Source organism: Asterias rubens, chromosome 16 (genome assembly GCF_902459465.1).
Source record: "Asterias rubens chromosome 16, eAstRub1.3, whole genome shotgun sequence".
Classification (NCBI taxonomy): domain Eukaryota; kingdom Metazoa; phylum Echinodermata; class Asteroidea; order Forcipulatida; family Asteriidae; genus Asterias; species Asterias rubens.
In genome coordinates this window covers 3,970,095-3,979,993 of record NC_047077.1, presented here as the reverse complement: position 1 = coordinate 3,979,993, position 9,899 = coordinate 3,970,095, and the positions used below count along the sequence as shown (strand labels likewise).

The following is a 9,899-nucleotide window of genomic DNA, read 5'->3' as shown; positions in this document are numbered from 1 at the left end:
TAAGCAAACAGATTGTATATTATATCAAAATAAAGTGTTAATCTCATTTCAGTGGAGAGGAATTCAAAATGATTTTGACAACTCGTTCACGATGCACTATGTAGGACAAAGTATCCAATCCTGTGACGTTTCTAAATTAGCAAATACATTTATACTGTAGGTTTCCCAGTCAAATTCAACAAAAATCCAATAATGTTTAACTCCTTGCTCATTCATTTTCGTTTTGAAAATGAATGCACTTTGAATCAGCATTCAAGAGTCACAAAGAGTTATTCAATTTCAACAGTTAAGCATTCACTGGCCAAATCAAATCATTCAATTTCATCAGGCCGCAAGAATCATTCAATTTCGTTAAAGCCAGCAGCAAGAGCTGGTCAACCATTCAATTTCATTTATGGGAGAACATTTTCCAAATGTTTGCATTCAAATTCAAATTCTATGTTATGTGCTTATTCTCCTTCGTTACTGCCTTTATAAAGGCAGATACTTTCAGGGAAAACTCGTTTCTACACCGGTTTGACGTTTAAGCCCAACGGTTTTGAACGAACAATGGATGCCCGTGGTCGGCACAGAGCAAGATAACATTGAGACCAATTTGTTTTTAAATTTTATAGCGACCCCTTATAATTTTAAGCCTTTTGTTCCTTAAAAAAAATGTTAACTTATAATTTGACATGATACCGGACATTAGCAGAAACAAAGACAGCAACATTGCAACAAAATCTCAAGGCTAAAGCGAAAGATTTAATTTTCATTTCGAAGTTTTCGGATACAGGCTTTAACTTTAAGGGTAACACAGCAAAATGCATTTAAGAATAAAGGATGTAAATATAATGTAAAGTACATGGAAACACCTCTTATACCAATGACAAGTACATGTATGTGCAAAGGAGCTATAATCCCCAGTTAACTCATAAAGCCAAAGGGGGTCTAACTCATCTTTAATTTGAATGCAAAGAAGTTGAAATTCGTTGCACATAAATGAAAATGAAACTCAAACTACCAGCAAAATCATGTTAGCTTCGGTGAGTCTTAATTTGAATGCATCAATTGTAAATAGATAGTAGAAATTCAACTTAAGAATGGTCAAAGTGTAGTATCGAATACCTATAAATGAAACAGAATGACTGAAGCGAATCTGAACGAGAAAAATGCAATTATGTGGTGTGTTCGGGAGACTTCTCAGTTCTAAAAAGAACTGTCCTGCTTTTTAACTATTACCAGGGCGGATGGTATAGACATTAGACTGGACTACTACTTTAGCTTATAGGATCGTAATTAACTGTACTGCCGCGGAGTCAGTTCTGAAATTGGTCTCAACGTTTCGACTAGCTTGCTCTATTCATCGTCAGTCTCCTGACGATGACTAGAGCAAGCTAGTCGAGTCTCCTGACGATGACTAGAGCAAGCTAGTCGAAACGTTGAGACCAATTTCTGACGATGACTAGAGCAAGCTAGTCGAAACGTTGAGACCAATTTCAGAACTGACTCCGCAGCAGTACAGTTAATTACGATCCTATAAGCTAAAGTAGTAGTCCAGTCTAATTTCTATACCATCCGCCCTGGTAATAGTTAAAAAGCAGGACAGTTCTTTTCAGAACTGAGAAGTCTCCCGAACCTCCGATTATCTACTCCTCGGCAGTAGAATAAAGCAAGACAGTTCCCTAAGAACAAGTCTACCTGGCAAGTAGATACACACATGGTGTTACCGCAAGCCAAATATACATTGATACCTCACCAAGCAATGCCTCAAATCCTATATTATGTGGTGTGCACAAAAACGTTTTAGGGGGCAAATCTGTTTAGGAGTGAGCATACGAGTGCGCCTTCACGGCATGGGTCCCGCCTTCGTGCATCACCAAGCTAATCCGCCTCCACTGAACTTAAGCAGCATGCAGCATCAGAGTCCAGCTTGCTCCAGAAGACGATCAGAGCATACTGATCGAAACGTCGAGTTGAAATCAATGGTTCTTTTCAGAACCACCCCAACTCATTAGAGATGGTCATTACGTCTTACCGCAAACCTTTCCATATCGTTTTTCAACCATGCAAAGTTTCAAATCCTACTTTTGTTAATTATAGATGCTATGTCCGATTTTTTGCCGATTTTACCCAAACATTTTGATTTAAAATTCAATAGGTATTTGATGGGGGTCGAGAAAGACTTTCGTTTGAGCCATTGCTCGAAAAAGTCTGCCAATTATTAGTAGCAGTGAAATAAAGTGCTCAAATTTTTTGTCGGGATCCTGACAATATATCACGTGACCAATTCTTATGTGTTTTATAAGAAACGTTTTAATTTTTTGTCATGGTTCCTGATCATTAAAAGTTTTTGCGTTAGAGCGGGTGATACTCTTTGAATTACCATTCACTCAAAAATATCTATCTTTTAATGTTTGGGCCTAAAATCTGACATAGCATCTTTAAAAAGTGTTAGTTAACGACAACAGTCATTTAGGCATGTCTTAAAGTAAATTAAATCAATTTCATTTTAACCATACGTTTTAAAATTATTCAAAATGCTTAATTTATCATACACAAACATTATTTGGTACAACTCGACCCATCCAAGACAACGTGTTCCTTTAAACTACAGGCTTGTACGGTAGGTCACTTCTTTTATCTTCACCTTTTTTTAATTATTTGTAGACTGAGCAAGTCGGCTACAACGTGTCACAGTCTTTTTCTATCACTTGACTTCATTTACTATGAGCAGGAAAAATCATTTTGTTGCTGCAACCCACCACTATCGAAGGAACGAGCGTATTTCCTTAAATAAATGTTGGTCTTCGTCCATGTACCATGTTCACGCATCACCGGTGGTGTAAACAAACTTATAAAAACTACTGGAAATTTAGTTTGCTGATGAATACACAGCATGAAGCTTCTGTGACGAAAACAAACGTATTTGTTGCACGGCACGTGATTGGTTCTCGACCAATCGAAGTGAATGTCGTGCACCTCGGGCATTATCTTGGAAATAATGGCAACAGCAGAGGTCGGCCTCCTTGATTTTGGGCCTCAACATAATAATTTTATTTTTCAGATTGAGAGCACAAGAAAAGGGATACAGTTTTAAAAAGTTACCTATCAATATTGTGACCCGGAGTTGTTGAACTCGAACTTATTTTTTTCAGGTTTAATTGTTAAGATGATCTTCCCGTCCAAGGGTTAGGGAACTCGGAAAACTCACACACCCGGGGAAACACCAATCTGGCAACCACCAATTTCTCTCATACAAACAATGGTTTACTGTCTATTTTTTATAAATTGCACATAATAAATTGTGGTTCAGTAACTAGACAACACTACTTATTCTAGTCATTGTGAAATCAGCGATCGGCTTGGTGGAATTCGAACCCACAACCTTGTTTAAGCAAAAAAATCTTTGCTTAGTAAAATCAGATTACAAGCTAAGACTCCACTCAATTGTTATGCTAAGTAAACAACAGCTAAATACCAGTCACAAGCAATGTATGTGGCATGACATTTTTGCCAGTAAAAACATCTGTAAAACAAGCAAGCTATTTTCGTGCTTAAGAGAATTTTTTGCTTAAGCAGCTCTATGAAATTGGCCCCAGTGATGGGCCCTTTTCGAAACCACGGCATCGGATTCGGTTTCAGGCTCCGTCTTCTCGTCTGAAGCCCCGAGCTCTTAGGCAAATATACGCGTAGTTGTCAAAACAACTGCGGGGCCTGAGCCGAATCGAAAGTCGAAGTGTGGTTTCGAAAAGGGCCCTAGTTTGCTTAATCCGCATCCTAGTTAACGCCCTCTTTTGTCGAATACCGTTAAGTTTTTGAACGCATGCGCACCGTCTGCACGGAAGGAAGGCTAGCGATATTTTTGTACATGCGCGTGCTCTGTGCATATAACGTACACATTAAATCCAAGTATAAAAGTACGTTCGTACAAGCAATACAAACGGACGTACACACAGCTCAGTAGCAGCAGCAGAGAGAAAGCGACAACCGGACATCGGAACTTTGTGCAACAATCTTGATCTTCAGTTATCACTGAAGACTAAATCGGGCTGGGGAGGAAGGAAAGCTCTACAATAATGGCGAGCGTTTCTTATCATATCTCCAATCTCTTGGAGAAGGTATGTCTCGAATAAGGGCTCATCTGAGCTTTGCGTTTTGTCATGGTCCCATGCCATGCCATGGGCCGCCATCCCATTTCCCATGGCCCAATTTTGCGCGCATTGCTAAGATTGATAACAATACTCTTGTAAGTTGTAAAGCAAGGAACCAAATCGGTTGACCTTTGACTTTAGTGTAAATCAATGTAACTGGTACTTGTGTTGTAATACTACTACGCCTAATTGTTAGTTTTTAAAGTGACAACTTCGGGCATAAAATTAGTGGTGCTAGGGTAGTACGGGATCATTGACCGGTTCGGGATCACTTCAACTTTGCAATAACCAAATAATTAAATATAACTTCTCATTATTTCCAATTTCTGTTGATAAATGTGAAGATTAACACATTAAACCAACAAACCCAAAATAAGGTGCCAAACATCATCAGCAAATAAATTATGGCCGTTTTCCGAAATGTCTGCGAACATGATAATTTTTTTGTTTAAAAATGTTGGTTGAAAAATACTGTTAAAACTTCTTACCTTTAGAATTGGAGTGCCGGGGCAAAAAATATTTATGTAAAATGATAAGAATGTGTAAAAAAAAATTCCTGTAAATACTGTGCAGTCATCTTGTTTTTTTTGAGGAGACGAAGTTACCAAAATCTTCTTTGGGGGGGGCAACTTACCCTTGACTAGTTCGGAGGGATCACTCAACATCTCATTGCGTCAAATGGTGACGCACTAACTTATTAAGTAAGGTAAAATCATACTACTGCAGTAGAAAGTTTATTTAGTTGATTTTGAGAAACATTACTTTAACAAATTCTTGTAGAATTTATTTTTTTGTGAGAAAATTAAACTTGGGAGGGGTCAATAATGCTTTTTAGGTTCGCTTCACTTTTTCATTTGCCTTTGCTGTTTTGTAGTTTTGCCGTTGGGTTTTTGCGCTGCTATTGAAGACACTTGCATGACATTCACTAAAGAAAGGAAGTCCAAGTCCATGCCAACACACCTCTGAAGTTTCGTGTCCTTGAGAGACAGTTTTATGAATGGGCGTATGGGTTTGCAATAAATGCCACTCTACTGATTCAGAATAGATTCAACTGATCCTGAACTGGTCAAACAGGTGACGATACTTTTCTTAATGCCTCTTCAAAAGAACTTTTTTTTTTTTGTCAGTAAATACTGGGTGAGTTTTATGTCATGTTTAGGTAAACTGATAAACTTTTTTGTTTAAGATATCAAAGAGATTGCAACAAAAAACAATGTGAATTCAAAAAGTGATCCAGAACTGGTCAAACGACTGTAGTAGGTAGGCCTACAAACTAGTACTGTCACTAGCCCACCTTGTTGAGCTGTAAATGGCTCCGCTTTTAACATCGGTCTCATCACTGTCGCCATTACAGCCCACCTTTGATACATTTCTTAAACACTAAGTTTTCAAAGGTCGCAAAATGCGTGGTAGTTTGATTGCAAATTTCTCCCATTTAAAAAAGTCCTATACTATTAGTATTACCAGTAACTACTCCAACATTCCTCGATTTATTCCTTACATTTGTGGAATTACTATGACACATCAGGGCTCGAATTTGGGGACAAAATTTTGTTATTCCAAATCTGCATTATCATCCACCGAAAATACAATGTAATTATGTTTGTGACAAAGAAATAATACCGTATGCTTGTCCGCCATTTTAAAAACCACTCGCCAACACCTCAGAAGTATGTTCGCCTAAAGTTGCCAACGTTCGCCAACGGTGGCGGCGAACAACTCGTTCCACATCACTTTTGGTAGCCATACTTAGCAAGACGTTTGGCAACAAGACCTTACTTTTAATCCATGCAACACAGGGATGTGTGGTAATGCAACCAGACCTTCTTAATGCAAATTCAACACTCCTTTGTAAGGTGGTGCGTTCCACTCGCACAAACGTTGCCAACAGTTGCGCACGTTCGCCAACAATTTCAAACTTAGCGTTTAAGACATGTATCGAAGGTGGGCTGTAATGGCGACAGTGATGAGACCGATGTTAAAAGCGGAGCCATTAACAGCTCAACAAGGTGGGCTAGTAGGCCAACGTAGTGTGTAGTGGAGTGAAAACTGTTTCACAAATCCATTCCAACTGAGTAAGTTACTTTACTCTTTCAATTTTTTTCATGTCTTAGATTTTAGAATCACCCCATCAACTGTCACAAAATTGATCTTAATCTTGTTATTTTTACTGCACAAATCGCCTCAGATGTGGCTATTGAAGTGCAGTCCCACATGCATTGCATTTCTCAAGACGTCATACCTTTTCCTACTCCTAGAACTATTTCGGTTTCGTCCGGCTATCGTCTCCCGTAACCTCATAGGTTTATATCTCTCACGTTTAAACGATCATGGTTCAATCATTGTTCAATGAATTTTGGAATCAGAAATCTCTCGTTATTTTAATTTTAATCTCGCCAAAATTAGGCTCTATGTGTCCTTTGATATCTCAATGTCCGAGGGGGCGACCATAGAACCCACTCCGAAATCTCAAAAAATGTTAAAAGTAATAAATTCTTACCGTAATTTAGTCCCCAACTACTCCGTTTTACCACTACACTATAAATGCTGATTGTCCCCGAACTCTGCCGAACGCATCGCGAAGTCACGACACGTGACGAGCGTACAAAAACATATGGACACGTGTCTGAGAACCAGACGTCTGATTCCTAGACGCGTGTCCATATATTTTGTACACAAAGCATGGATCAAGTGATTTTTTTATTCTAGGACGGACGAACGTGTGCGATAATTCTCCACATTTGTCCTGGGAAAAAAATAATATGCGCACGCTCGTCACGTGTCGTGACTTCGCGATGTGTTTGGCAGAGTTCGGGGACAATCAGCAAATCGAAAAAGGAATACAGCGCCCCAGTTACTGGGTCTAGCTCAAATCATGCCTCAGCTGAACCAGGGAAAGATAGAATTTATTGTTTTTGCCAACAGTCTAGTTTAATCCACTCTCCCCAATCTTGAATTAATATTGGCCGACTTTACAACTCCAGCTTCCACATTTGTTAAGAACCTAGGAGTCTTGCTTGGTTGTTCTTGGAATTTGTCTCAACATATTAGCTCTATATATGTAAAACTGTTGAAGTCACCTTTAGAAACAATAAAACAATTTTTCTAGTAATTGTTTGTAAAAAATAGATAAAGTTGTTTGGGGGGTTGACTCCGCCTACCCCTTTTGTGAGGTCAAACAAGGCAGACTTTGCCTTGATGCGTAGAGTAAACACGTATAAAGTACAACGTATAAAGTACAATGTACATTGCAAGTCGTTAGTTTGTAGGTTTCGAAAAGAGTTTTTTTTCTTGCATTTTTCTGGCAATGCCGACCAAGTGTAATGCTGCTGGATGCAGCAAAAGAACTAAAGATGGGGTCAGTCTGCATGGCTAGTCAGACTCACAAGAGCAATAGTGCGTAGTGGTCAGGTCCAATGTCTTTTTCACCGCTGTGTAGCATTTTCTCTTCAAATATCACGACTCGATTGACGTCACAATCAGCGCCCTCTTGGGTTGGGGCCTACTCTTAAATTTGGAAATAAGATAAGAACTAATTTTTTGGAACCTTAGTTAACTTTTTATTCACATTCCACTCTTTAAAACACATATTATTAGTGACAAAAGCTTTATTTGGACAAAATACAACGTCCAGGTGACTTTAATTTCCACATACGTAAATCTATATAGCGTATTCGGCGGTTTATTACACAAAACGCTTGCCATTATGCCGTCGGAAGTCTGGTCTTGTCCCGTCTCGACTATGCCAACTCTCGACTACAGCGTCTGCACAATAAGGCTGCTCGGCTAGTATTTGCGAGTGGCCGTTGTGGCCGTGACCAGCCTTCTGCCCGCATGCTTGCATCGCTGTATTGGCTCCAAGTTAAAGAACATATAACCTTCAAAATTGTCACTCATGTCTACAAAATCCTTCACACCCAATCTCCATCATATCTGGTTGAACTTTTACATTTCCACAACTCTAACACTGCTGATGCACAGGCAACGACTCTGCTCATCAGCTGATCAGACCCGGCTTTCTGTTCCTAGAACTAGACGGAAAGCTGGGGATAGCTCGTTCCCCATGGCTGCCCCTCGCCTATAGAATGAGCTTCCCGCTGGTCTACGAGACCACTATCTACAATGTAGATGACCTTTTGCCCAAATTTATGAACATCTCTAGAATAGGGCAGAGATGTCCAGGGTTAATAATCTGACCAAAATTGGTTAAAAACGGCCGAATAGTTTAGGACTTAATGGTCTATAGGTCTTTTTCATTTTGATCATGTGACTGTTTGACCACAAAAGAAAGAAAGGAATAAATGAATGATTTCTAGCATAACAATTTATCAGTGTGCTTTGCAGGGCTAAAATAATAGCAGCAGGGATGCAAGCTGACTCCCTTCACAAATATGGGGAAGAAGAAAACTTCAAATATTGAGCTGTAGATTAAGTTCCAAAAATGTAGTCATGTTTAAATAGTTGGGCCATTATTGCCTGTTGCTAGAACACTGCTGAAGATACTGTTTTCTAAAGCTCTATGCAATCATTTCAACCTAAATGTGGCTCCTAGTTTCAGAATTGTCAGCAATAACTCAACCCTGGTGGGGGGGAAAAAGTCAATTTATCTGATACTAGTGTAACAAAATGGAGCGTCATTCACTATGATGTTAATGTGTTTTCCTCCTTTATAATTTGACAGATGACATCAAGTGATAAAGATTTCCGTTTCATGGCTACTAACGACCTGATGTCTGAGCTACAGAAAGATTCCATTAAGTTGGATGATGACAGTGAGAGGAAGGTTGGTCTGCATCTTGTAATCTGTTGTCAGTGTGTGCTATTTAAGCCTGTGCGACTATAGTGCGACTAGTGTCAATGTCACGATTACTGTTATTATGTTCAACTACTCGGTTAGTCTTGCCGCTGTGACTACTACAAAAACACTCGGGACTTCCTGCTTGGTGAACCAATTGTGGCACTCATGACTTTTCATAACAAACGAAACACAATCAGACATCAGTGACACAATCCTTTAATCCTTTCAGCACAAATTTAACTATATCGCGCCTGCGCAAACAATATGCTGCAATACATCTTGGGAATTAAAAATTAGTCTTAACTTGTTTCGAAGTGGCAACTATTTGAGGCGAGACTAGTCGAGTACAGGCAAATGTTTCAGATACAGGTCAAAATTGCATCACACTTTCAGATGTTTGTGGTAAAAAAACAAACTCAACAATAATTATACAGTAAATGTTTTGCTAAATAATGCTTTGTCCCCTGACTTGATTAGAAGCTGGCCCAAGTTGACCCCCAAAATATAATTCAAGTACACAAGTAGGGTGTCTTTAATCTCTGACTTGCAACAGGAAAATGAAAGATTTAAGTGACAGTAGAGTGTCAAAAAATACATTCAGATGTGTCATATCATTGGCAAGCATTCAACGCCCAACGTTTGGACTGTGTTCTAACCTTGTTTGAATGTAATACGCTTTGGCTTGAGTGGGTGGTAAAGGTTCAGTATCAAATCCATCATAAAGACTTAATATGATGTTTAAAACTGGCGCAACTAGATTCTGTACAGTTAATGGTCCTAAGCTATAGGCCTAACACTGTCAATTTAAATTCTACTTATTTTAAATGGAAACATTTTAATAATAAAATGTCACATGAGTTAGCTGTGGTTGAGGGTTCCAGAATCTCATTATCATGCTGATTTTAAGTAATATTGTATTACTTTGTGTTATCCATTCTGTTGTCAAATACCTTTTATTTCCACAATCT

At 38.8% G+C, this 9,899-nt stretch overlaps 1 protein-coding gene across 2 annotated transcripts in view; it reads left to right on the top strand.

The window, feature by feature from the left end:
• Positions 1-3,878: 3,878 nt before the first annotated feature.
• The window catches only part of LOC117300685 (cullin-associated NEDD8-dissociated protein 1-like), a 53,416-nt gene continuing 47,395 nt past the window's right edge, over positions 3,879-9,899 (top strand). For both annotated transcript variants that reach the window (XM_033784411.1, XM_033784410.1), the window contains exons 1-2: positions 3,879-4,100; positions 8,815-8,916. In XM_033784411.1, the coding sequence (XP_033640302.1) occupies positions 4,059-4,100; positions 8,815-8,916 (144 nt within the window). In that variant the 5' untranslated portion in view covers positions 3,879-4,058. The remainder of the gene's footprint in view (positions 4,101-8,814; positions 8,917-9,899) is intronic.